Below are 27,713 nucleotides of genomic sequence, written 5' to 3'. Positions count from 1 at the left end.
TTTTATCTTCTTCTACATTTGCTTCCTGCTGAGCGTCTGTAACGCTGAATTCCCAGCGTGCTCTCATCTTAAAGAACTTTCACTTTTCAAATCTGATCTGTTTCAATTCTTCGTCCTGAGTCTGAGAGGATTTTAGACCTTTAAACACAGGGCGACCTCCTCGTCTCACAGCGTCAGTGTTCTTCTGACTGAACCCGATGTCGCGTAAAGCCGTCGGAAACACAATGGCGAGCGGCGTGTCGGAGGCTCTGCTGAGACAGCGAGCGCGGGGGCTCGTCAGCGCCCACATGCTGCCTCTTTCGTGTTTTATTCAGGGGTTTGGGTTCAAACTCAGCTCAGCCAATCACGCTGATCGCTGCTGGCAGATCTCCCGTCCTCTTCTGGACCACTTTCACGCTGCTGCTCCTTCTGCTTTCTCGCGCCTGTTCTGGTCGTTATCGAGAGTTTCAGAGCTTTTCAAAAGCACCTCATCAACTTTCTCCCGTCTGCGCTGACGTGTGGAGGAGCTGGAGGCAGGAACAGACTGATGAAGACGAGGAGGAGGAAGGATCTAAACAGGAAACCCCTTCCTCTCTCTGGTGCACAGCTCAGCTGGAGCTGCACTAACGTTGAGTTCAGACGATGTCCATCACATCTCATTACGGCGTCTCTGAGCCATGAAACAGAAGCCTTTATGTGGTCTCCTGACCTCACAGACAAACGTTTGTTTGTTTCTATAAATTTGGCAAAAATTGACCCAAACGCGTCGCCTGCAGCAGGAAGCGTCAGGTCGGATCCTCACCGCCGTTAACGCCTCAGAGACACCCGGGTCTCACAGTCACGATGATCCTCGGTTTTCCTGCTGACGGGTGGGAATAAATGAGTTGCAGGTTGTTTGAAGCGGGAAATATTTCAGGGCTTCACACGGTCGCGCTGATCCAGCTTTCCTTCGCACGCTGCTCGCAGGTGAAGGTTGGCACATACAGCAGTTTGTTGAGCCAGGCGCTCGAACGAACACCAGACTTAAAGCGAAGGGTTAACGAGCGGGAATTCTTCACTCTCCTCCACAGCGATTTGAGGGGAAGTGTTAAAAGCTTTCAGACAGTGCGTGAAATTCTTGCTCTGTGTTTGAGCTGCTGTTGTTTGCCTGTGAAACAGGCCGATCGTACCTCTGAAAGGGGGAACAAAGCTCCTGTGTTTGGGGCCGAGGGGCCCCTCAGGACCCCTGGCTGTCAGGGGTTTTAGTCCTAATGGGAAGAAACATGGAGAAGCCTTACCAAGGTTTTATTTTGCTTTAAACTGAAAGCTGTGCTCAGAGTAGAAGTCAACATAACTGAGAAACAGGAGGCAGCTCAGCAGGCCTCAGGGTGGGGAAATCCTGCTCGCCGGGACGTTTCCCGGAGCCTGCTGGTCATTTCTGCTGGAAATCGTTGACCAGTGATTTTGTGGCGTTTCAGAATCCACAAATCTGCATTTACTCCGAGCATTTGGGCAACATAGACGTGCTTCACCAAAGGACCGAGTCCTAAACCTGGAAACACGTCACCTGATGAAACGGCTGATCCACACCTGAATCCAGAGGCTGAACCAGCCTGTCTCACAGGGCTTTAGGTCGGACATGAAATACATCTGCATACTTACAGATAATGATTTGAATATCTGGCTTCACTCTGCATCTCCTGCTGATTAAAAGCTGTAACTGTTGCAAAGTCAATTTAAAAAATGTAAACACAGAATATTAGAGGACCTGAAACGGAGCCCTGCTGTTCATACATGTGCTGCGTCCCATCTAAAGATAAAGACGTGATCATATCAGTAAACACTGATGTCATTGATAGCTGAGGCCTATAAGTGAGTTTTCTTTGCTGCCTCGTGGTTGGTCAGTTACAGATATTCGCCGCTCAGTCCACAGAGCATCTTTTCATCAGCGGGTCTCTCCTCCGTCAGCCCACCAGAGCGGCCGGGACTCGTTTCCTGAGTGAAACACTTCCACTCGGCTCCTTGCTTTTCGCATAAACACCTTCTTCTCCACAGTAATGAGCCCGGTGTCTTCCAAAATAACCCGCCTCTGAGCGCGCTCACAGCAGCGGGGCAGGAAGCTGTAATGGTTCTGTCTTCACTTTTTATAGAGGCTTTGAAATGGAAACGAGACCATAATGAATTTGGTCTGAGGCGACGTCCTGCGCAGCTGCTGGAGCTTTTCTTTACTCGCTGTTACGTAACAGATGTTGTGCACGGCGCTCTCTGCTCGGCCGCTTTCCTCTTTTGTGAGTTTCAAGCTCGATTCTTTTCTTTATGTCCGTGCAGCTCAGGGGTCACTGCAGGACGGCACGCATGTGTTCCTCGTCCTCTCAGCTTCAGTGCTGTAAACGCGTCACGGAGGCTGTTCGAGGTCGCTGTGTTTCTGCAGGGTGTGAGGGGCAAAGCACAACACAAACACTGCTCTCACCTGTTCTGAGCACCCACCTGTCCCATAAGCCTTAAAGTTTACCCAGAATGCACTTTGTGAATGATCCAACATCGTGTGTCTGCATCGCGTGACGTGAAACACCGTGGTGGATCCTTTGCATGATGTCACAGCTTTTGTTCTGCACTCAAACAGATTTGCGTGCAGGTTTTCACAGCAGCCCTGTGAGATGTCTGAAAGCACAGCGAGGATTTGAATTTCCTCCTAATTAAAAGCGTAAAACTGGGCCACTCAGCAGGGCTCATCTTCTGAGGGTCAGTGCCTTATTTTGCAATTTTAAAGCGAGTGAGCGAGATAAACACCCACATTTTTTAAGGTGGCGTCCTCAGTCCCGCTGCTCCGCCTCTCCATCAGCAGTCATGGTATTTAGTGTCTTCTTTTATTATTATCTTACTGTGCATCTGTGGCTCCAGTCTCATTAACAACTGCCTTTCCTTTTTTGGGGCTGTGGTGCAGCAGCTTTGCATGAGTCACAGTTCAAAATAATCCTTCTTTATCTTATCCTTGGCCTTTGTGCAGCCTTTAAGTTCATCCTGTGTTTAAACACGAGCTGTTTTGGCTCCTCCCCCTTTAAGGACTTCTGGAAGCCTGCTGACAAGAACCAGCCATGGAGTGAGTTTCAAGCGCTTAAGATTACCGTAACCTGGGTGATGACGAGCCTACAGGCAGCTCGGGAAACGTTGGTGTCTGCGTCGTTGTTTCCACACGTCTTTGTTCCTGAAGGATTTCCTGAAGATCAGTTTCAGCGCTCTAAAACAAACTTAAACAGCCCGGCTGCTTTAGCTCCGCCCCCTGGCTTCTGCTGCTACAGTGGAGGGTGTCAGTGAGGTCAGAGGGGGGGCGATAAATACAGAGACCCACAGGTTGTTTTCTGCTCTTAGACGTTAAGAGGTCAGACAGATGAATCTTATATGATCAGCCCAGGCAGAGATATGATGTTCAAACCCTCCGTGTACAAGGGGCAGCCAATCAGAAGAAAGCTGGCTTAAAGGGGAGGAGCTAGAATGTTTTTTTTCTGATTGTATTTAATAAAGGATGATTTTGAAGCGAGTAGATCCCGAGGACCCTACCGGTGCTAACAACGTTCCTGCTGAAATGGCAGATCGGAGCTGAGGAGCTTCCACCTGAAACCAGCTGTGATCTGCAGCTCGCTTTGACCTCTGGCAGTGAACGTTCCCTCTCAGAGGGAGAAGTGTTGGTTCGTCGGACTCTCGTTCTCTGTCCTGCGTCTGACTTATGAGCTCTGATCTGCCTCTGACTTTGTTTGAGGAACCGTTCCCTCCACTGAGCACGAGAGGAATTCGCTGCACTCTAATTTAGGTCAGGATTGTGGTGAGATGCTAAAAAACGAGGCTTTTATTTTCCCTCCGAAGCGCTGGCCTGTGCACGTCTGTCCAGATCTGCTCGCTCTGACACTTTAACGGTGATAAAAGGCTCAGAGACGAGCGCGCTTTGAGGCCGTCGGCCCAGCGTGACGTCCCGCTCACAGCTGCGGATCGCGAGCTCCGAGTTTTACTCAGTTTTCTGCTTCTCCAGCACCCACTCCCACCCGCCCCCTCAGCCCCCGTGTTGTATCTGTGCCAGCTATTGTCCGTGTAGCAGAGCAGCGTTTGAATGCAGAGGGGAGAATAGAGACGCTGATGTCATGGCGCTGGTATGCAAAGCCCACGGCAGTACCTTCGATCTGCTCGCTGAGGCTGGAATTTGACACATAGCGTTTCCTGAAGTCTTCAGCCAAAGAGAGGGAGGCGAGGGAGACGGCGAGGCCTCGCGGCGCTGCCAGCAGATGCTCGCTCCTGCAGAGAGAAGAGGATGAAGCGCAGTCACACCTTTGTGTTGATTCGGCTTTCTCACCTCTGCTGTGGTTCAGGTTCATGCAGCTGTTTCCTGGATTAGCTGCTCATCAGACCTGTTTCCACGTCCGTCTGTCTTCAGCTTTCAGTTTCAGGGTTTGAACATTAAATATCTGCCACCTCAGCTGGCTGGTGCTTATGTACAGATGTACAGATGTTACACATCGTTTCAGAGGCTGGTAATTCAGCTCTATGACTCTCATACACTTACAGGAAGTCAGAGGCTCAGAGAGTTAAGGTTTACAAAACTTGTTTAAATAATTCAATTCATTATCGGCGATCGTGGCTCGAGTGTTGGGAGTTCGTCTTGTAATCGGAAGGTTGCTGGTTCGAGCCCCGGCTTGGTCAGTCTCGGTCGTTGTGTCCTTGGGCAAGACACTTCACCCGTTGCCTACTGGTGGTGGTCAGAGGGCCCGGTGGCGCCAGTGTCCGGCAGCCTCGCCTCTGTCAGTGCGCCCCAGGGTGGCTGTGGCTACAATGTAGCTGCCATCACCAGTGTGTGAATGTGTAAAGTCCTTAGGGACGTGTAAAGCGCTGTACAAACACAGGCCATTTACCATTAGCCTTAAAATGTAACATTCATTCACCTCACTGTTAATCATCTACTTGTCATTCGTCCTAAACTCATGGAAATCACATTAGAGCACTAAAGCTGCCACGCTCGCTGACCCGACCCCTAACCCTCATCCAGTGTTCTCATATTTGTTTTTGTCACCTCATCGATCAATCACGAGTAAAAGAATAAAGTAATCTCTGTGGCCTAAACTGTGAATGTCAGTTTGTACGTGGAGGCTTGATCGGCCACACAGGAATGGTCACATGTAGCAGGCTGGAGGAGGTGGTGTACGAGGGAGGAGGAGGTGCTGGTGCTGCGACCGTCCAGATTGAAGGAGGTTTTTGTCAGCGAGGAAAAGAGGAACGGGCGTGGAGCTGAGCTCATATCCCCCCCGAACAATATGTGCCGAGTCCTGAGCCTCTTTCTTGTTTGAGGCTGGGATAGGAAGAGGAACACACACCACGCTCCACCCTGAACCACTTCACTGGGAAAACAATACTGGAAAGACCGGACAGAAGATCGACGGCTTCTGTCAGAGCATTTTTAGCTGAAATAAACAGTTCAAGATAAAAAGGTTTTAAAGGGAGTTTTTAAGTTACATGATGTAACAGTCAGGACAACCAGTAACAGTCCTGCATGTGCTGTCACCAGTAAAACATGGGTAATGTTTACTGGTAAATACTAATAAAATCCTGCATCATTTATGGGATTATTTTGCAAAAAAGTAATCTATTACACATCACATTACTTAAAAGTAATGCAGGACATTACTTCATTACACTGCCGTGAGAGTAACTAGTTACATTATTTCCTTGTTACTGTATAAAATGAGCTGAAAGGTGTTTCTCACAGATGCCTGAGGACACCATCTGTACTTGAGTGTTAATGATGAACAGCAGCCTGAGGAAAGTAAAGCCTGGCTGCTCGTCACTGCTCAGGCTCAGGCTGCTGGGCTGAGTCTGCATACACTGAGCTCAATAGTCACTTTGCTTCTCAGCTAGCTTAGTGTTAGCTTGGTGCTAGCGTGCTGTCGGTGCAGATGTTTGCACAGAGCGATGTGATGCTGTTGTTTCTGTGCTGGATTCACTTTGAACTTTGACATCATGATCTTGTTCTTGCAATAAAAACGTTTAGCTTCAGTTTAAGTCAGCAGACAGTGTGATGTTTCTGTTAAAGCGAGCGCGTACTTGAGTAATCTCAGCTGCCACCCAGCCCCGTTGGCTCTCACCGACAGTGTGTGTTTGAAGCCTGCAGCCTGGCTATAATTAAGCTGTTCTTACACGAACAGTGTGAAGGAGAGAGTTGTGCTCCGGCACGTCCGAGCCGTTCATTCATCAGCAGCTCTGTGGTTTGAGTCTAAACCTGCCTCCTCTGGGACGGCGAGTGTGTCATTAACACGCTGCTGTAATTGATGGATGTCTGGTGTTTGACTCAGTGTGCAGATGAGCTCCAGGACTCCTCTGCAGTCGGCTCTGTGGTGGCCGCGCTTGGTGCTGCTCCAGGACGCTGTCATTGCAGACGGCGGGGTCCCTACTGAGCTGGTTGTTTTCTGGCTCTCTCCTTCTGGTGGTCTTACAACTCCCCCCCCCCCACTGTGTTGTGGCTTCTTGTAGGTCCCAGGTTATGTGGCTGTGGGGGGGCTGGAGCCCTGTGACCCTGGCTGGGCTCATACTGTATCCCATATGTAAGAAGTGAAAGTGTATGTAATACAGAGCTGATCTAGGAAAAGCAAAAGCATTCAGGCCTGAAGAGTCCTGATCAGCGTCTCCACAGCAGAGCGGCTGTCAGCGCACTCAGGAAACCATCCCAGCGTCCTCATTAGGCTCTGTTGACTCTGGCCTCTTGGCAAATAGCAACGGAAACACACTTCTTACCACTCAGTGTGGAAAAAACGAGAGTTCAGGAACCTGCAGACGGTCAGAAATGCAGATTCTCCGTTTGAGGTTCACAGAGCTCGTAATGTGATGTCTCACTCTCTCGTTTAAAACGTCTTTAACAGCTTCAAGCTCGGTGCTGAGTTTTGCTCTGCGCAGGCTGCAGCTGTCAGTTTCATTACAAAGCACTGGAAGCCTCACCAAGACGCCTGTTTCCAAACAGCAAGTCTGATGAGTTTCTCTCATGAAATCCGACTTCCTGTCAGAGCTGAGTGCCACGTGGTTGTTAATCAGGCTCATTATTGTGACCCTTCATCGTGGTTGGCTATCAGCTGACCCGAGCCCCGCCCACAGAGCGGCCTGACCTGCTCACGTTTGTGTTTTCAGATTTCTTCACGTGAACACAAACGCTCGGTTCAGACGATAAACGCTAAAACCTTTTGCGTGTCATAATGACCCAGCAGAGCGCCGAAGTCAAGCCTCAGGCTTTGCTTCAGTCGCCTCTCCGACCTTCAGACCGAACTGTGACCGTCTCACAGGTGTGTTTGTTCAGGGGCACGTTCAGGGGCGCGTTCAGGGACGCGTTCAGGGGCGCGTTCAGGTTCAGGGACGGGTTCAGGGGCGCGTTCAGGTTCAGGGACGGGTTCAGGGGCGCGTTCAGGGGCGCGTTCAGGGACGCGTTCAGGTTCAGGGGCGCGTTCAGGGACGCGTTCAGGGGCGACTTCAGGTTCAGGGGCGCGTTCAGGGGCGCGTTAAGGGACGCGTTCAGGTTCAGGGGCGCGTTCAGGGGCGCGTTCAGGGACGCGTTCAGGTTCAGGGGCGCGTTCAGGGGCGACTTCAGGTTCAGGGGCGCGTTCAGGGGCGCGTTCAGGGGCGCGTTAAGGGACGCGTTCAGGTTCAGGGGCGCGTTCAGGGGCGCGTTCAGGGGCGCGTTCAGGGGCGCGTTCAGGGACGCGTTCAGGTTCAGGGGCGCGTTTAGGGGCGCGTTTAGGGACGCGTTCAGGGGCGACTTCAGGTTCAGGGGCGCGTTAAGGGACGCGTTCAGGTTCAGGGGCGCGTTTAGGGGCGCGTTCAGGGGCGCGTTCAGGGGCGCGTTCAGGGGCGCGTTAAGGGACGCGTTCAGGTTCAGGGGCGCGTTTAGGGGCGCGTTCAGGTGCGCGTTCAGGGGCGCGTTCAGGGGCGTGTTAAGGGACGCGTTCAGGTTCAGGGGCGCGTTCAGGGGCGCGTTCAGGGGCGTGTTAAGGGACGCGTTCAGGTTCAGGGGCGCGTTCAGGGACGCGTTCAGGTTCAGGGGCGCGTTCAGGGGCGCGTTCAGGGGCGCGTTCAGGGGCGCGTTAAGGGACGCGTTCAGGTTCAGGGGCGCGTTCAGGGGCGCGTTCAGGGGCGCGTTCAGGGACGCGTTCAGGTTCAGGGGCGCGTTTAGGGACGCGTTCAGGGGCGACTTCAGGTTCAGGGGCGCGTTAAGGGACGCGTTCAGGTTCAGGGGCGCGTTTAGGGGCGCGTTCAGGGGCGCGTTCAGGGGCGCGTTCAGGGGCGCGTTAAGGGACGCGTTCAGGTTCAGGGGCGCGTTTAGGGGCGCGTTCAGGTGCGCGTTCAGGGGCGCGTTCAGGGGCGTGTTCAGAGGCGCGTTCAGGGACGGGTTCAGGGGCGCGTTCAGGTTCAGGGGCGCGTTCAGGGGCGCTCTCCTTTTTCCTGCTTCAGTTTTTAAGCTGATTGGTTGTAAAATGTCTCTGACAGATGGACAAACAGATCCCAGCTTCTGTTTCTGTGTCTCTGAGTTTGCAGGCGCTCGTTTCTGTCAGCCCGGCCTCAGAACAAAGTCCTTCCCTGCTTCTCCTCCATCAGTCAGCGTTCGTGACGGGCCTGTTTGTGCATGCAGAGGATGCATACATCAGCTGACGGAGGCCTTCTCTGTGTGGATGCTGGCGCTACTCTGAGGTTCCTCTCTGCTTCTGCTGTGGAGGATCCGAGTCTGCCCTTTTTCACCTCTTTGGTTGATGAAGAGTAATCGAATTATTAGAAAACATCTTCGCGTGTAAATTTGATGTTTAAGGTGGTAGGTCGTGTCGGGTTTCACCTGCCGTCAGACAGGAAGTGACACAAAGTGACAAAAGTCAAGCATCAGCAACCAGGACTGACAAATAACAGCTGGAGCAGCAGAAACCCGTCCTGTGACCTCCACAGGGGCACAGAGCAGTAAAAGTGTGAACTGCTGGTGACGTCACCGTGAAGTGTGAGGCGTCCAGCTGCAGGAGCAGGCTGTGCTTTGTGCTGATCTGCTGTCTCTGATCAGACCTGCACATATGTCAGAGACGTCGAGCTCCCATCGGCCGGGTTATCCTGAGCTCGAGTCTAAAACCAGCCCGACTTCATCTTCTTCATCGTGGGAGGTTTCCTGAAGCCGCTCGTATCGGCTGCTCTCCTCAGATGCAAGTTCAGGTTGACATTTGAGTTTCCTTTTCCTTTCACAATAAAGGACGTGGCTGTGTTCCTCACTGGAACCAAAGCTCACAGGTACGATGGACTGTGGGCTCGTGCGCCCTTTGTTTGTCTGCTCAGGCTCGCCTGAAGAGCGTGCGTGACGGTTTTGTTGTGTGTTTGGAGCCTCTGCGGCAGACCTGTGTGTTTACATCCCCACTGAGCCCGCAGAGCGTCGGCGGTTCAGGCTGAGGCAGGAAGGCGAGTGAGGAACAAGGCCGTCTTATCAGCTGTGCGGCCAGCGTGACGTCGCTGTTATCAGGCGGCGATAGAGCGGCTCCAGCCCGCAGATGCAAATACCTCGAGCTGAGACGGAAGTGAGGAGGACTTTAGTGGAACTCATAAAGTTGGTGCTGCGAGGAGCTGAAGCTCCTTCGACGGGGAGTATCACAGTTACGTGGACGACGTGTTTCACTGCTTCACCTGCTGACAGGAAGTGATGTCACTCTCCTCCAGACTCCATTCACCTTCACTCTGCTGTGTTGATTGGTTAGTTTGTCTTTGCTGTGTGACTTTGTGAGTTAGGTCCCGTCACGGCGTCTCCCGCCACGGCGTCTCCGCTGTGGTTTCCTGTCAGGGTAAAAAACTGTTTTTGTTCACTTTGTGTTCTTGTTGTTTCCTCACATCAGCAGACGTCCTAAACTGCTGTCACGCTGCAGGTTAAACACATGCTCACGTAAACATCAGACTTTTGTGTCACTGGCCCTGAAGAGGGCGGAGTCTCAGAGAGATGTGGGGTGGAGCCTCGGAGCTTTAATTCAATTCAATTCAGTTTTATTTATATAGCGCCAAATCACGTTATATTGTACGGTAGATCGTACAACAATAGATTCAGAGAAAACCCAGCAATCATGTGACCTTTACAGCATCAAACTATAACAAGAGTCACAACTTTCAAAGTGACTTAGACCGAGCTGTGTGTGTGTGTGTGTGTGTGTGTGTGTGTGTGTGTGTGTGTGCGTGTGTGTGTGTGTGCGTGTGTGTAAATGAAGAGAGTCAGTCTGAGGAAGTTTCCTCGCTCAGTGATTTTGTTGTTTCCTTCAGGGCGGGGTCCGCTGCTCGCCCCCGCCCTGTGGAACAATAGTGTTGGGACAGGAAGTGAGGAAGGGCCACGGCTTTGTCCCTGAGAGCTGAGCCTCCGTCAGCACAACACCACCCCCTCCTCTTCCTCCCACACAGAGTCACGGTCAGGTTACAGCCCGATGCCTCTGCAGCGCACACACACACACACACACACACACACACACACACACACACACACACACAGACACAGGATAATGAAAATCCACGTCAGTGTCACAGGTGTGTTGTTCAAATACGTTTAAACTTTATTGCTGTGTGAGGACAACCTGCTGAAACAACAGAAACATCTGATAAACATGGACGCGTCTGGATTTCCTCCATCAGGTTCCTTCACTGCTTTTAGCTTCTTTAAAGACTGTGTTTTACTCTGAAAGGACAGAAGGGCTGATTACTTCCTGTCTGAGCTTCATGAGCTGCACTAAATCAAAGATGATATTTTTGCATCTCCAGCTTGGTGTTTCTGGAGCAGCTGTGTGTGAAACAAGCTGCTCACGTCTGTCCAGGGTTCAGAGACACTTTGCTTTACTGATTAACTGTTTGAACCACAGCAGGAGAAACTGAAGCTCGCAGTAAATGCGTTCTTTATGAAAACAGTCAGTCTGTAATTCAGACGCACAGCAGAATAAACTCCTTAAACATCCGTCATGCTTCCTTTTCTGGACTTCACGAAGCTTTATTGGAGCCGATCCAGCAGACACAAACTAGACTGTTGTTCTTACGTTTAATATCTAACACATGCTCGTGTTTGTCTAAAGCTACAGCAGATAAAACCAGTTAGTCAGTCCTGCTGGGCTCCCAGTCCCACCGTAAGGGAGGAGCCTCCCCCGTGTCCTCATCGCTTCAGACCTCCGATAAGACGTAAGGACGTCTTCATCTTCATGGCGTTGTCCTCATTCAGTCAGCAGATAAGAGGCAGACTCGTCCCGCTGCTGCTTTGGACAAACACTCGCAGAGCTTCCTGTGTTCCCGTGCCAGGAGGCCAGGAGGAGGAGGAGGAGGGAGGAAGAGGTGCTGGTTGGTGCCCGTGTTTCCAGCTCTGTGAAGGACTCGCACTCACACACGTCACAAAACGAGACTTACAGGAAGTGAGGGCCACGCTGTCTCCCATGAAACGAAAGGGACCCGAACACAGAGAGGTCAAAGTTCACCCTGTCTGACTGAAGCATGATAATGCCTCACTTATTACAGTGAGCGTCTCCAGCTGCGTCACAGTTGACTAATCAGAGATCTCGCAGCGTGATGTTTGGAGGAAACGCCTCAGACCAGGTGGAGGATGATGGTTGGAGCTCCTCGGAGTCACAGAGTGGACGTGAGGCCGTACGACCCACACTGACGAAGTCACGCAGAATCATCTCTGACGAGAAGCCGAGGTCGCTCCTTAAAGCAGGTGGACCCGCTGCAGCTGTCCGACTGCGATCAGCTGATAGGCCGAGCGCGTGCTGTTGGCCTCGCTGGCTGGTATCTGCAGTCATGTGACCTGCTGAACCACATGAAGGCGCTGGTGTTTGAACTGCACGCTGTAATCTGCAGGAGTTTCACTTTGTGCCTCTGAGTCTGTTGTGGTGTGTTTGGAGGAGGGCCCGCACGCCGCCGCCGCCGGCCTCCACGCGGCTCCGCGGCGCCCCGTCTTTTGGGGCTTTGTTTTACACGCAGCTGGGAAACAAAAAGATGTGAGCCGCAGCCTGCAGACGTCTAATCATAGACACGCAGCGGGCGGCTAATTTTAGCTTCAACTTTTTTCTTTTACAGCAGATCTACTTTCAGGATCCACTTCAGCCCAAAGCAGACCGCTGAAATCTGCAGACTCCTGCAGAAACCTCCTCCTCCTCCTCTCCGTGCATTCTTGTGGCGGCTGATCCGCAGGACGCCGACGTTTCAGCTGAAATTATAAAAAGCAGAAGCCTGCAGCCTGGACCCGGCCACGCCCTGCGCCACAAACATAGTTAAAAATAACTCTGGACAAATGTGCAGCAGATGATGAAGAAGCTGCCGGGGGTCGGTGTGGATGTCAAACCTTCGTTAACGTCTGATCACGTTGTCAGAGAGTGTGTGTGTGTGTGTGTGTTTACAGAGGAGTTTAAATGGTTTTCTTTGTCTGTGACCGATGTTCTAATTTGTCATTAATTTTAACTTTCAATCATTCAAATAATCGTTCCAGTAATAAAGACCAATGTCACTCCTATTTCAAGCCCAGAGATTAAACACACACTGCTGTCTGTCCCACCGGAGCTTCTAGTTAAACTTCCTGCACACAGATCGTTTGGAGAGATGCTGGCAGGAAGCTTCCCTGGTGACTGAAGCCAATCAGAGGACCGGGGAAGCAGGTCTGCAGTCGCTCACCTGCAGCTGCCGTCTTTAGAGTTACGTTGCTGCATCAACACGTCAGTGAAACAGCAGGAAGTCGGACTGCTGTCAGTCTGCAGTCGATTGGAGTTAAGTTGGCAACTATGTGAAGTTTGCTGATAGACGTGAAACAGACTCAGTGACGTAGTTGCTGCAGTTTTACTGCAGAAAGACACAAAGGCTTTAACCCTTTAAGACCGACCATAGAACCAAGTCCGCCAGAGCTTATATTATATGTTTACATGCTGTGGAGCCATTTTTGGGAGCATTTCAAGTTGCTATACATCAATACAACCATTACAGCCCAGATTTTAATAATATGTCTGCATTAAGTGCATAGTTATTACATAAATTGCAAAAAAGTGCAATAAACTACAAGAAAATTGAAAATCGTTTTTGTTTTTTTAACATATATTTCTAGTTAGAGAAATTTAAGAGGCTTATCCCTCAAAACTGTAAATACAAAAAAGTTGCACAAAATAGTTTCCCACCACAGGAAATTTATTTTGAGTGTCTTCATAGTTTTATTTTTGAAATACACCAATTTTTATACACTGCAGGAAAAACGAAAATAAATATTATAATGCAAATTTGCAAAAAAGCAGCATATGCATCAAAATAAACTATTTCCAGCAGTGCAATATGAGTCCTAAGCATCCCAGAAACCACACAGAAAGTCAGAAAGTCAAACATAACTTTTAAAAACACCAGTATAGGCTCATGAGGCCCTGATGGTAAAAAACTACATTTCCGCGAAAATGACGTCACTTCCAGTTTCGGGCAGGTCATGGCGGACATGTGATAGTTCACACTGATGGATGTAGGAAGTGTTACAAACAGCTGATCGGATCGGCAAAGCGTGTTTCTGGAATATTATGTTTTTGTTGCTGCAAGTGCTTTTTATGCAGTTTTTGCAAAGTTATATGTGGAAGGAAACTGTGACCGAGGACAAGCTGATGGCATAAGATGTAAGTACAACTCCTCCGGTTTCATATGCAAAAAAAATTATTGTGCTAGCTCACGTGGTTGCAGAGCTACCGGGATTTAAAAATAGTTACGCGAAACCGGCTTTAAAGGGTTAAACAGGAATATAACCCGAGCACAGCCGCTCAGTCTCTGTTGGAGAGACGCCTTGCTTGTGGGCAGAGACTGACTGAGACTGCAGTGAGTCAGTCAGACCCAACTGTTTCCAGGTTGTTAGGTTGCCTCCAACCTGGCGAGGTGGGTCCAGGTTGAGAGTTGCACGCTGGTGGCCACAGCTGTGGCTGTGACTCAATGCTTTCACTTTAAACCGCCTAAATGTACTTTTTACTTTTAATCGTCTTGATCGTTGAATCATTTCCAGTCATCTCCCGCGCGTTAGAAGCCGACTGTTGGTGCACGCAGAGCTCGGGAGCAGCAGGCTGGTTCACAGACCTCCAGCAGCGTCATCAGGATGATATGATCTTCAGAAACATTTCACACAACTGATCCTCACCACTCCTGCTGCTGTCAAACAAACTCAGAACGTTTATGTAAACATGAAGCGACCACATTATTGATGTGATTATAAAATTATGGCGTTTCGTCCCGCCGTGGCGTCCAGTCTTTCTCTGAGAGGGTGAAGTCGAGTGGTCACGCTTCACGTGGTGAAACGCAGCGGCGACTTCCTCCCTGCGTTCAGCCCGTTCCTGCATCTCCGCTCATGCTGATTTATTCCTGTTCATTCTGAAATCCAGGTCATCATCAAAGCGGCGCGGCGGTCCCGCAGGGCGAGCCGCCACGTTGCCCCGAGATCCTCATTACTGCAAACGCTGCTGTTGTTGTTGGTGAGGGGGCGAGGGGGGTTTAAGGGCGGTGGCAGCAGACTCACGGTGGAGGTGGTGTCTGTGAAGTCCCTGCAGGCTGACCTTTGACCCCTGACAGTAAACTCTGCAGCTCCTGTGATCGCTGTGTTTACAGGTTTCGACGTAAGAAGTCAGAAGATGTTAAACTGGTTTCCATGAGCTGAACCTGCGCAGAGCTCTGATAACTCAGCAGGTGAGAGACGCTCTGACTTCCTGTTGCTGACCGTGGCGTTACGATGATGCGCTGATTACACGCCATCATACCAAACAGAGCTCGGACCGTTGGGGAACCCCCTCGCTTCAAGAAGGATGGCAGTGAAAACGAGGCTGCGAGCGAGGACGGGAACGAGTCTATGGTGTCGCCCCCGGCGGCGAGGAGACTTTTCTGGCAGCAGATCAAAGAGGCGGCGAGCTTCGTCTCAGTGTCTGAGCAGCAAACCTGCTGAGGAGGTCAGCGCCGGGCCAGAGGCTGATGAAGCGTGCTCGGGAGGACGATTTACGATCGGTGTCCCCGTCTGCTGCAGGAAGCTTCTCCTCCCGTCGGCTTCGATTGGATTTCCTCTCTGACATCTCGTCATCCCGCAGCAGGCGTGGACGTTATCACCGACTCATGAGCTTCCACCTGCGGTCCAGACGCCTCCGACCACCGCTGAGAAGTTCTAGCGATGGATCGCGTGAGCTCGTACAGGACTGTGGTTAGTTTGGAGCCTGAAGGCTGTCAGCAGGACAGCAGTAAGACACACAGGAAGGTCAAAGTTCAAATTAACCTGTCACACAGCCACAAACATCAATATTACCCACAATGCATCTGCCATTATACTGCGTTCAAACCTGTAAAGACAGCGGTGGAGGAGTGTGTGCGGCCGTTTGGTTCATGAATGTGAAAAACTTCAGATTTGTAGCATCACAGACAGAAGCTCCGCCCATCTGTGTGTTTTAACCTTCTGTCTGCAAAGGGCAGCCAATCAGAACAAGGTTAGCTTGAAGCAGTGGTTCTCCTGCAGCTGGTCTGTTTGTCATAAACAGACACGCTGTTGCTGTCAGTTTAAATCCTACATTACCCATGATCCTTTAGCTCAGCGTTACTCTCTGTTTCAGTCTTTACGTCAATGAGCTTCGTGTACGTTTGACGTCCTCCCGTCCAGCTTCACCTGATGCTCGCTGGACGATCACATGACCGCGACCAGGCGCTCACCTTCTGTGTGTTCTTGTGTTTCAGAGCTGCTGGGCTCCACTAAGAGGCTGAATGTGAACTACCAGGACTCAGATGGGTGAGTGATGAAGTCAACACTATAAAAAGACGTTTTCTGGGCTCGCTCCGCCCAGCGAGGGAGCTTTTTTTACTCTCTGCTCCCCGAGCTCCTATAAAAAGTTTCCACTCTGAATCTGCTGAGTGGAAACTTTGTTTAAAGCTTCTTTGTTTTGGTTCTTTAGCGTCTGGGTTTGAGATGTTCATCGGCTGCTTAAACACTAGCAGCCTGGAAGGAGACGAGGAGACTTTAATCTGTCCTCGTCGAGTCCCGAGGTTGTTTCCTCCCTCCTCAGTCTGACCAGCATGTCTTTATATCCTCTCTGTGCGCCCTGGAGGTCAGACAGTAATAGAGCAGGAAAAACAAACAAACATTCATTTATGCTGTTCGACTAATTTATTGTAGAAATGCAGTTAGACTGCGGTGTGCAGGTGCAGATTTCTGACGTCTGCCGTGTGACCCATGAATCAGGAAGTGTCAGCTGAGCGTCATGAAACACACGTTTGACTCTTTTCAGCTTTAAGGCGACACAAAAGCTCACAGAGCGTCTGGAGACCACCGCGCCACCTTCAAGTGTCCGGCTCCTTTTGTAGGCTCCACGGAGGGCCGGAGGAGGAGGATGGTGGAAGCGGGGTCAAAGGTCAGGGGGGAGAGCGGTGACCATTAAGATAGGAGTGTTTACAAAGAGCCTGGATGACTTAATACAGCGCTGACAGCAGAGGTCAAAGGTTAAAAAGAGAGGAGACAAGTGGGCTCCTTAAGGACGGACGCTGGAAAATAGTGTGTGTGTCTGTGTGTGCGTGTGTGTGTGTCTGTGTGTGCGTGTGTGTGTGTGTGCACGTGTGTGTCTGTGTGTGCACGTGTGTGTGTGCGTGCACGTTTGTGTGTGCGTGCGTGTCTATGTGTCTGTGTGTGTGTGCGTGCGTGTCTGTGTGTGTGTGCGTGCACGTGTGTGTGTACGTGTCTGTCTGTGTGTGTGTGTGTGTGTGTGTTTGGAGCAGAGGAGTGAATGAAACAGAGCAATTGCCGCCTTCTCCAGAAAGCTGGTGGTTTCCTCCTCTGAGCTCTGATTGGCTTTCAGCACTGAGCACCCGCCTTCTCCAGGTGAGGAGAGAAAGTGCCCCGTGAAGAGGGCCAGGTCGGCCATTCATCACTCACATCGTTTGTCTTTGCTGTGTGTGTGTGAGAGAGAAACACACACAGACACACAGTAGGAGGCCTCTCTGCGTCCCTGTGAGACAAATTAGTATTTGCGTCCGCTCTGAGGTCTCCGGCAGCCCGTTGGCTCCATGTTTGGATGTGTTTCCATGGAGAGCGGCGCTGGAATGGCGCCCCGCGATGACGGCAGATCGGGCCTTTTGTTCGGGAGGCGGCCCGAGCTGCCAGCGGCCATTGCAGCGCTGACCGCTGCGATGGCCGCTGCGATGGCCGCTCGCGTTGAAGCTCCGTGAGAGTGTCAGTTTGGTCGGTGACGACTGGAAGAAGATCTCTTTGATTCCTCAGACTCCTGCGTCCGCACGCTGCCGTCTGAGCGCGCACTGCTTCATTCAGCGTTCTTTGTCGTTGGGACGTTTCTCCTGTGAACGATTCCTTTGACTTTGTCGCTCTTCAGTTTGTCGAGAGAAAGAGGAGAAGGAGACGAGGCGCTGATGCTCGAGGTCATGAACACAAATCTACAGATTTCAGTAACACCACAGATGGTGGTCGTCCCGCCCCTGACATCAAGCAGCCAATCACCAACCAAAACTGTTTCATGGTGCGCGAGAGGTCCAAAGGAAATCAGGTGTTTGCTGCTGGTCGTCTGCTGCAGACAGACGGCAGTCGGAGGAAGATTTAGAGCTCTGTGATTGGCCGGGCCTCTGCAGGAATGTGACACTATCAGCAGGAATGTCAGCTGTAGCTTTCCCTCCCTGTCCAAGTGTGTGTGTGTGCGTGTGTGTGTGTGTGTGTGTGTGTGTGTGTGTGTGTGTGTGTGTCTGTGTGTGTGTGTGTGTGTGTGTGTGTGTGTGTGTGTGTGTGTGTGTGTGTGTGTATTTAATACCACTGCAGTGCATTCCAGTCTGTAGGATGACACCAGCAGAGAGGGAGGAGGTCAGCGTCTCTGCTCCTGTGGCCCTCGGTGAGAGGAGGTGATGAGAGGAGGTCAGGGAGGCCCTCGCTGTGACACAGGGAGGGCCTCGCGCTGTGTGTGTGTGTGTGTGTGTGGGAGCACAATAACAAACTGTGTTTACTTTGTTCAGATTTTTATGGGAACAATAGAAAACAAAAGCATCAAATCTGCTGAAAACATTAAATATTGAACTTTACTGATCTGAACTTTCAGGTTGGTGTTCCTGAAACACCTCAGAGCTCTTATCTCTCATATATCTGTGTTTGAGATGTTGTTCTGATGAGTTTAAGCCTCGCACAGATGTGATGCTGGAGTCTGACGCCGTGTTAGTTTGTCCGCTTACGTTTGAGCTTCTATAAAAAGGCGACTTGGTTAAAAAAAACGTTTTTCGTGATTTAATAAAGATTTGGTTTGAATCAAATTAAAAGTCTGGATACGTGAAGCCCACGTATCCACGTAAAGTGAGGAGGAGCCATTTCAGCGTGTGAAACATTCGTTTCCCAAAGCGGCGCCCAGCTCCATGGTCACCTCCTCCTCCTCGCCCTGCTCGCCCTTTAATCCTCTGCTAATAACAAAGTGTCTGCAGCCTCGTCAGCAGCCTTCAGCCCGTTCAGGCGAGTGATGTCCGCGGCACACCGACACGCTCGACCCTCGCTCCTGACTCCTCCTCCTGCTCTCTCTCAGCGATCCATCCATTACTGTTGGAGTTGCCCTCGGCGCCGTCTCCCACCCACATGAATGCCATCGCTCGCATTACGCAACAGATAGAAAGGAGAGCAGCGCTGCACTCAAAGCGTCCTCTCTTCTTCGGGTCTTTCTCGGCTCGCTGCAGAGCGCCTGTAATGTTCCCGCTGCTGTCTTTACACAGGACGCGTGGCCCCGAGCGTCGGCCGCCGCTGAGCGCCGCACGTGTGGGGGAGGATGCTTCGACGTGCGCCGCTCGTGACTTCATCACAAAGTCAGGAAGCAGTCGCAGAGTTTCCTCGTGTTCACGTTCAGCTTTTTACAGGCGCTTGTTGTAAACAGATTTCAGTTACTCATCGTTCATCTTTAGAGTTAAAACAGCAGAAAGACGCCTGCAGCCAGTCCACGTCGTTACGGAGAAATTCACAGAAATCCATTTTAACTATTAATATTCAGACAGAACCTCGTGGATGTGCAGAATGATCAGCCCTGTCTGTCTGCGATGGTCGGGGGGCTCGCCGGGTCCCACCGGGTCGCCGCTGCAGTCGCCCGCAGGTCGAGCGTGTTGCGTGTGTTCGTTTGGTTGCAGTTGGAATGAAAGAAGCCGATCGGAGCCGTGACGTTCCAGAAAGGCGGAGCTCCGTTTATTCCAGGCGTTTGTGTCTGCAACAGATTTCATTCATGAAGCGAACATGGAGCAGTTCCTGTATGAACGCTAACATACGGACACGCCCACCTCTGTGACACGCCCACCTTGGTGACACACCTACCTCGTTCAAGCTGCACATCTGCACACACAATACCAAATTTCCCAGAGGAACCCACCTGAGGGATTAATAAAGTTTTTATCTTATCTTACCATGTCGGACGTGAGCCCGGCACATCTGGACGTGCTCCCAGGTGTTGCCTGCACCCACAGGTCTGTCTGACTCACAATAGTCGGCCTCCGCCCTTCTCTCCATGCGTGCGGCGGCGAGTCCAGGCACCGCGGAGCGTTTGTTCAGCCTTTTGTTTGGCTCTCAGACACACCCCGACCACGGAGTCTGGATGCACGATTTCAAATCACCACAGAACCTCGTTGTTGTGAGGAAGAAGAGCAGCGCTGTTATTGAAGAAGAGCTGCTCTCAAAGGCGCTTTGACTCTGTGTGAATGAAGCCAGCGGCACACTGATGTGGTCTGTGTGTGTGTGTGTGTGTGTGTGTGTGTGTGTGTGTGTGTGTGTGTGTGTGTGTGTGTGTGTCTGTGTGTGTGTGTGTGTGTGTGTGTGTGTCTCTGTGTGTGTGTGTGTGTGTGTGTGTGTGTGTGTGTGTGTGTCTGTGTGTGTGTGTGTCTCTGTGTGTGTGTGTGTGTGTGTGTGTGTGTGTGTGTGTGTGAGGCTGATGGGATCCAGCTGAGCCTCGCGCTGCAAACAGGATCTGAAGCTGCTTTCAGTCTGAAACATACGGCGCTCTGTCGAGCTGTGAAAGTGACGCCTTTGTGTCGCACACACACAAACATGACACAGCACAGGAAGTCCATGAATAAAGTGTGTAATAAAGAGTGTGTGCGTGTGTGCGTGGTTACCCCAAAGGGCGAGACACTGGGAGTGTCACTGTGTCGACTTCCTTTGCTCGGTGAGGAGGGAATATTTCCATCATAGTTAATGTTGGAAAAATCAAACAGAACTAGGAGGCGAGGGTTGTTTGACTTTCATGCTCTTTGTCTCTCTGTGTGACCTTCGACCCCTGCCAGGTTCTCAGCGCTGCACCACGCCGCTCTCACGGGGACGAGCGAGCTGCTGGCGGCGCTGCTCGAGGCTCAGGCCACCGTGGACATCAAGGATAGTAACGGTGAGACACTCGGTTACACCGCCTTGTGATCGGCTCCGCCTCCACGTGTTTTACGGCGACTCGGCTCACGCCGACGGTTTTTGTGTTGTTGGTGTCGTGCAGGAATGCGCCCGCTGCATTACGCCGCCTGGCAGGGAAAAGCCGAGTCGGTCCTGATGCTGCTGCGCTCCGGAGCCTCGGTCAACGGCGCCTCGCTCGACGGACACATCCCGCTGCACCTGGCTGCTCAGTACGGACACTACGAAGTGGTGAGTGCGAGCGTCCTCAGGCTGAAGGTGACACGTGTCACCGCGAGTCACATGACCTGTGACATCACTCAGCCTGGAATAGATGTGTTTATATGATGGCAAAACATGAACACACACAGACACACACACACACAGCTGTTTCTTCTTCAGGTGTTCACAGCAGCAGCGTGAGGTCTCTCTGTTAAACTCTGGGTAATAAATAAATAAACAGGTGGGAGGAGCCTGGATTGGTGGGGATTCAGGTGGTGCTGATGGAGGAGGGAGGGGTAGATGTGGAGTTTTGGTGGTGCAGCAGCCCAGATGTGAGGAGGGGGAGGAGGAGGAGGAGGAGGGGGAGGGGTGTTTGGCTGATGAATGCAGCAGGTTTTGCGGGTTAATCCCGGGGTCGGCTCGGAGTCGTCCCGCTGTCACACACACCGCTCGGAGTTTTGAGGCCAGGATTAGCATGAATGTAGGTGAGTTTACATCTGCGACCCCGGCGGTGGCGTGCTAATCTGGACGTTCTTGTTTCCGGGTCAGAACAGAGCTGTTAGCAGATCCTCTGAGACGTTATCCTCGTGGCGTGGATGTGAACGACTAAGACTGAATGTTTGATGTGGAGTCAGTCACATTGCGCCCTCTAGCAATGCTGGATTATTGATCCGTGACTTCCTGTCCTCAGGTTTACTTCCTGTTGGACAATGAGCGCCGCGTGTTTGTAGGGTAGCTGTGGTAACGATGGCGGCTCACGCGGAGGTCTCAGCATCGCTGGCTGATAGTAGCAGAGGAGTGGAGCGCTGCTAGACGCCGCAGCGCCTCTGTGTCGGCGTTTACAGAAGCTTAGCTTAGCTTAGCTTAGCTTAGCCTAGCCTCTACACAGCACCACACAGGAGTTTACACCCAGCAGTGACGTGCACACTCTCAGCTTCATACACAGTGCCTGATTATCAGAGGCTCAGCGTGAGCAAACACACAAATGTCAGTGTGAGGTTTGTGTTTGACGCCGGCGCTCGTGGGCGGAGATCATGTGACTGAACCGAGGAGCAGATAAAGAAGGATTATATTCAACTGTGACGCAGCAAAGCTGAATAAGACTGTAACTGCGTGTGCATGTGTGTGCGTGCGTGCGTGTGTCTGTGTGTGTGTGTGTGTTGCAGTCTGAGATGTTGCTGCAGCATCAGTCTAACCCGTGTCTGGTGAACAAAGCCAAGAAGACTCCTCTGGATCTGGCCTGTGAGTTTGGACGAGTGAAGGTGAGCGTGTTTGATGACTTTCATTCTGCAGTCTCCTCTGTCACTCTACAGATACTGTGAAAGCTCTTTGGACTGAACGTCTCTGAAGTGAAAAACGGTCAAAAAAATAAAAATGTGATTGATTCAAATTAATCGGTAACAAAAAAGCAAAAGAATAAAAAGGACCGAAGACAAAAGCCGTGTCCTAAAAATGTAGGCTGCATCCTTCGGAGGACCCGGCCTTCACGGTCTACGTGGGCCGCGTCCTTCAAAGACCGAAAAGGCCGGAAGTGAGCGGCTGTGAAATGTGACGGTCGAGCTTCAGATCTGCGTCACCGCTGTCTCGGTGGAGTTTAATAAACTCGTCCGTCTGCTCCTTGCTGTCTAAAATATAACAGGACACTGGAGGAAACTCTCGACCGTCTCACACTTCTGTTCAATCAGTTTTCTGTTTGACGTTTATTCAGCTGTGTGAAAACCACCTGATGGATTAATAAAGTTTTATTTAATCTAATAACTTTAATCTCAGCCAAACCGATTTACTCATGAACAAATCAAACACTGAAAAAAGCCAAACTATAACATGTTTAAGTTATCTGAGTGACTTATATATCATGTTTAACCTGAGTAGTGAGAACGATGTCTGAAAACGATGAAGCCGGGAGTCCGCTGTTATCGCCCCGGCTCCAGTGACCCTCGACCTCCCGGTCAGCGATCGAGCTAGTGGGTAACAGACGTCTCTCAAAACGTCGAAGCGCTTTGAGAGACACACACACACACAACGAGCAGATATTTGATGTTTACACAGCTACTTTCTTACCTGAAAATATGTTAAAAGTTTATTTTGTGGCCCAGAAAGATTAATAAGAGTAACATTAAAACTTAGTAGCTGCCGCCATTGTTGGAAACTGGAGTTTGGCTGGGCTGCGCTATGAATTCTGGGATATGGTGGACCACGAAGGACACACCCGACCCATTCTTCAAATTCGGGGAAATGAAATGAAATGAAATCCGTGTCCTGGATCATCTGTTGAATAGAAATCACTGAAACTCTGAGGAAAGAGCGTCCACAGAGCTGGTGATCTTATAATTATGGGATGTTTGTTTGTGATCTGTGGAGCTGAAGCTTCCCGAGTTTTGGCTCTGCTGTGGAAACAGGAATCGTGATGCACCGTGGGAGCTTCTTCTCTTTGACTCCTCCCTCCTCGTCCCCCTCAGGTGGCCCAGCTGTTGCTGAGCAGCAACATGGTGGTGGCGCTGCTGGAGGGCGAGAGGAAGGAGCCGATGGACTCGGCCTTCACCACGCCGCTGCACCTCGCCGCTCGCAACGGGCACAAGGACGTCATACGGTGAGACGAGAGCGCTTCATAACTCTGCGTGTGTGTGTGTGTGTGTGTGTGTCAGTGTGTGTGTGCGTGTGTGTGAAAGTGAGTGTGAGCTGCAGAGATGCTGCAATCAGAGGGCAGAGCTCCTGTGGTCTGTGGTGTAACCGCTGAGCCGGCGCACTCGCACGGGGATGGTGGAGCTGTGTGTGTGTGTGTGTGTGTGTGTGTGTGTTTTTATTTCTGGGAGTCTTCTTCATGCCTCACATTCCCTGCAGAGATATGAAATCCACTACAACGTCTGTGACCCAGTTTCTCAGCTTTTCATCCCGCTTACAAGTATTCCTCTGTGTGTGTGTGTGTGTGTGTGTGCGTGTGTGTGTGTGTGTGCAGCTGAATCTAACAGTATTTTAGACGTTTATTTTCACCTGCTGAATAATAAGTGAGAGAAAATGAGGCCGAGCTGTTTCTCTTCTTTCCTGTTTGTTTCAGTGAAGCTGATAATATCACTGACACCATCATCATTAGTGCTGGCTATATCATACCGTTCACAGTAACACCGATACAATGTTGGGCAACGATAAGAAAATATTGCGATAGAATATGGGTAAAACACGCATGCGCACTGCCTTTGTTTTCATACGCACACGTCGGAAAAAGCGGATTGTTGAATGAAACGATGAACCAGAACTGGTTTGTAAAAATGCTGCAGCTTCACTGGTGTGGAACTGGTTTAGCTTTCGTCAGATACACAACAAAGCACTATTTTTGGTAGCGCATGCTAGCGGGCCGTCGTTATTACCGTGTTGTTTGGAAAATACGGCACTTAAAATCAATCCTTTGATTTTTCTGAAAGTCGACAGAGCTCCTTATAATCCCGTGCGCCTTATGTATGAACTCTGGTTGTGTTTACTGACCTCGAAACGATTTTATGTGCACGGCGCTCGAAAATCTGTCAGATGTTTCAGTACGACGTTGCTAAGCTACGAAGCCGCACCGCTTGATGGATTGTCGGAGCGTTACGGCTATCGTAGGCGGAGCCTCGCGGAGTGATACGTACTGTGCTTCAACATAATGTTACCGTATTGTGTGTGTATTAGGGCTGGGCGATATGATCCAAAATTCATATCTCGATATTTTTTTTAAAGCCATAAAGTAAGAACAAAAAGAGAGTTCTTAGTCAAAGCTGTGTCCCAGATGTCACACGGGCACTTTTATTAACACACAGCATAGATGTACATAAAATTTACTCAAAAATAAATTATGAGCATTTATTAAATAATAATGCTCCATAAATAAAAGAAAACAATGTTGTTTTTGTGCATAACAAAAAGCTCACAACTGTGCAGTCAAAACGTAAACTAACAGACGATGAGCATAATAACAAAGACAGATTTCACAGCTGCTCTGTTCCCAACTTCTACTGTGTGACTGACAGCCTGCAGTTTGAAATCCTCTCGTAACCACGTCTCTTAACAGGTGCCATTTATGGTCCTTATACACAGTAGGGTAATATTACGTTGAAGCACAGTGCGTATCACTCCGCGAGGCTCCTCGGTAGCCGTAATGCTCTGACAATCCATCAAGCGGTGCAGCACCGTAGCTTAGCAAAGTCGTACTAAAACATTTTTGACAGATTACTGAGCGCTGTGTTCCACATAAAATCGGTTCGCGGCCATCAAGCACAACCAGAATTCATACATAAGGCGCGCTGTCAACTTTTGAGAAAATGAAAGGATTTTAGGCCGTGCAGCGCCTCTGGGCTGCATGGCGTTAGCGTGGTTAGCTCGTTAGCGTGGTTAGCTCGCTAACACGTTGACGGCGTCCAGCCCCACGCACGGGGCGATGCGCAGTAACTCGTTAACGGAGATTTGCCGTGTCCATCTTGTCGCTGCCTGCAGGTGAAGCGATGGGGGAGGAGGGGGAGTTGTGTTCAGTGAAGGAGGGGCGAGGCCGAGTAATGTTGCGTAAAGACAAAAGTGGACGAAAGAGAGACAAACTTGCGGCTCCACAAGTATAATTATAACGTAACATAGACTATATCGATATAAAGGATATTGTCACATCTTATATCTCGTATAAAAATATATCGATATTTTTTAAAAACTCGATATATCGCCCAGCTCTAGTGTGTATAACCTCTTCTTAAGTGTTGTGGATATTATACATGGTTATGCTGAGGATATGTCGGCCAGTTTCCACTGGAAATGCCTTTTGGTTAAACTGTCAGCGAGGAATAAAAAACAGCTGCTTGTTTAAGTGAAAACACATTGATGAGGTTTTTGCACTAATAAAGTTGTGGAGTTTTGTCTCGCGTCAGTTATATCGTTATTGCACATTTTCATATGTATATCGTGACAAATATTTTTGACCATATTGCCCTAATCATCATCATCATCATCACTGTAACTGCACAGTTAAAGGCAACAACAGTGAAGAGAAGTGCGTCCATCCCACCTGCTGTTGGTAACAAAGCTCATTATCAGGACTCAGCTCAGTGTGCAGCTACAGTAACTGTGTGAGATGTGCAGACGTGTGTAGGGAGGCGTTCGGCCTGAACAGGGATGTAAAATGAGCCCCGGCTGTGAGTCGTTGGTCTGCTTTCAGGCTGCTGCTGAAGGCCGGCATGGACATCAACAAGACCACCAAGTCTGGAACAGCTCTGCATGAAGCGTCGCTGTACGGGAAAACGGAAGTGGTCCGACTGCTGCTGGACGTGAGTTTATTTCCTGCATCATGTGTGTGTTTGTGCGTGTGTGTGTGTGTTTGTGTGTGTGTGTGTGTGTGTGTGTGTGTGCGAGATCTGCAGTATCTGTTTAAAACATTCGGTTGATGTCTAATGAGATTCAGATTTGATGGATGATTAATGGATGAGATGCTGTGAGCAGACGAGCGGTTTGGTCCTGCAGCGAAACTGAAACATCTTCGTGTTGTGTTGTTGTCGGTGCAGGCCGGAGTGGACGTGAACATCCGAAACACCTACAACCAGACGGCGCTGGACATCGTCAACCAGTTCACCACCTCGCACGCCAGCAGGGACATCAAACAGCTGCTACGAGGTCCAATCAAACCCAGCTCAGCTTCCTCCTCGCTCCCCCACCACGTCTGCTCTGTCAGCTCCACGCGCTTCTTAAATACGAGATCTGTGACACAAAGTGTTGCTCTGCTCTGATCAGACGTACGACCACATGACCACAGCGGCTGCGTATAAATCTGCAGTTACATAACGTTAAACTCTTATCTGTCGTTCTCATGGCTTCAAAGAGCAGATGCAGCATCAAAGTTAGCGGCGCCGTACATGCGGCGCGTGAGCGCGCTCCGTAATCCTGCAGCGTTTGAAGCTCCTGTGGGAACAGACTGAGGGAATAACGAGCGGTCGTGTTGAAGCCGTGATTGAAACTCGGACGGAGACTTCCCCGTCTCGTTTGCTGCTGCGCTCGGCCGGCACGCGCCGCAGATGAATTATTGATGTGAGCTGTTGGCGCCTGCGTCAGCAGCGCTCGTGTGTGGTGCAGAGTCGAATGTGTTTCAGCTTCTTTAGAAAACGTTTGCTTGTTATTCTCCGTGCGCTGTCCTCCTCTCTCGTCTTTGTGGAAGTGCTGAAAGTCACAACGTGGAAGTTTCCTCCGCATTAAAATTTCAGGCCTGCTGTTATTAGACTTCCTAACGGGGACGCTTTTTTTTACACTCCGTTTATTTCACTGAACTCAAACTGAGACTCGTTTTAACCGAAGAAGGTACGGCGCCGGCGAACATCACGTGAGATGTGTTGGTTCCTTCTCAGTTTACGGTGTTTGTCGCCACAGTCGGGCTGCAGAAGCGTCCGTGTTCTTGTAGTGTCTCACAGTGCAAACACGCTACATCAAAAAACTCTGAGCGTTTCACTGCCAAACAAAAGTAAAATGATTAAATCCGAACTGAAACTGAATTTCACCAAAAACTAAAGATGCGACTTCTTCACTCAGACTTCCTGTGAAACAGCGAGTGATAAATAATGTGGATATTTACACTGTTATATCCTGACATGTTCTATAAGCTAATGAGTCATTTCCACGTTTGTAATCAGGAGAATCAGCGTTTGTGTGTGAAGCTGTTTGGGATAAAAAGATGCTTAATGTTTGATAGCAAACACCTCGACTGAAGCTAGCAGCACAGCTACAGTCGTTTTAGCGCTGACATTAGCTAACTTGGCTAAAATAAGCTCATTTTGCATTCGTTTCTTTTTGTAAATAAGATTTTTAGTTTTAATAATTAGTGCCTTAAAGTTCTGCTTATACATGTTTGGATGTTTATTAGCTGTGAAATAACACAAGTCGTCACTTTAAAGACTAAAAATGAACCTGTTGTTTTTGTTCTCACCTACTTCCTGTTTGTTTCCTCTTCAGACGCGACGGGCGTTTTGCAGGTCAGAGCTCTGAAGGATTACTGGAACCTCCACGACCCCACCGCCCTCAACATCCGGGCCGGAGACCTGATCACGGTGAGGCGCCCGGCTTTGACCTGCAGGCTGAGGGGATGCAGACGGCGCCACGGAAAATTACAGCTCATTAAACACATTTATCTGTGTGTGAGACGTGATGAGTGTCAGGGCCACTTTTA

General features: G+C 50.3%; 1 protein-coding gene across 5 annotated transcripts in view; it reads left to right on the top strand.

Moving 5' to 3' along the window:
* The window catches only part of caskin2b (CASK interacting protein 2b), a 48,252-nt gene that overhangs the window by 6,908 nt on the left and 13,631 nt on the right, over positions 1-27,713 (top strand). For all 5 annotated transcript variants that reach the window (XM_087840174.1, XM_087840173.1, XM_087840171.1 and 2 more), the window contains exons 3-10: positions 15,679-15,730; positions 20,236-20,333; positions 20,436-20,581; positions 21,718-21,813; positions 23,011-23,141; positions 25,722-25,830; positions 26,065-26,173; positions 27,500-27,594. In XM_087840174.1, coding sequence (XP_087696300.1) covers positions 15,679-15,730; positions 20,236-20,333; positions 20,436-20,581; positions 21,718-21,813; positions 23,011-23,141; positions 25,722-25,830; positions 26,065-26,173; positions 27,500-27,594 — 836 coding nt within the window. The remainder of the gene's footprint in view (positions 1-15,678; positions 15,731-20,235; positions 20,334-20,435; positions 20,582-21,717; positions 21,814-23,010; positions 23,142-25,721; positions 25,831-26,064; positions 26,174-27,499; positions 27,595-27,713) is intronic.

This window comes from Neolamprologus brichardi, chromosome 4 (genome assembly GCF_056152115.1).
Source record: "Neolamprologus brichardi isolate AB-2024 chromosome 4, ASM5615211v1, whole genome shotgun sequence".
NCBI classification, from domain to species: domain Eukaryota; kingdom Metazoa; phylum Chordata; class Actinopteri; order Cichliformes; family Cichlidae; genus Neolamprologus; species Neolamprologus brichardi.
This window is presented reverse-complemented; position numbering and strand designations above follow the sequence as displayed.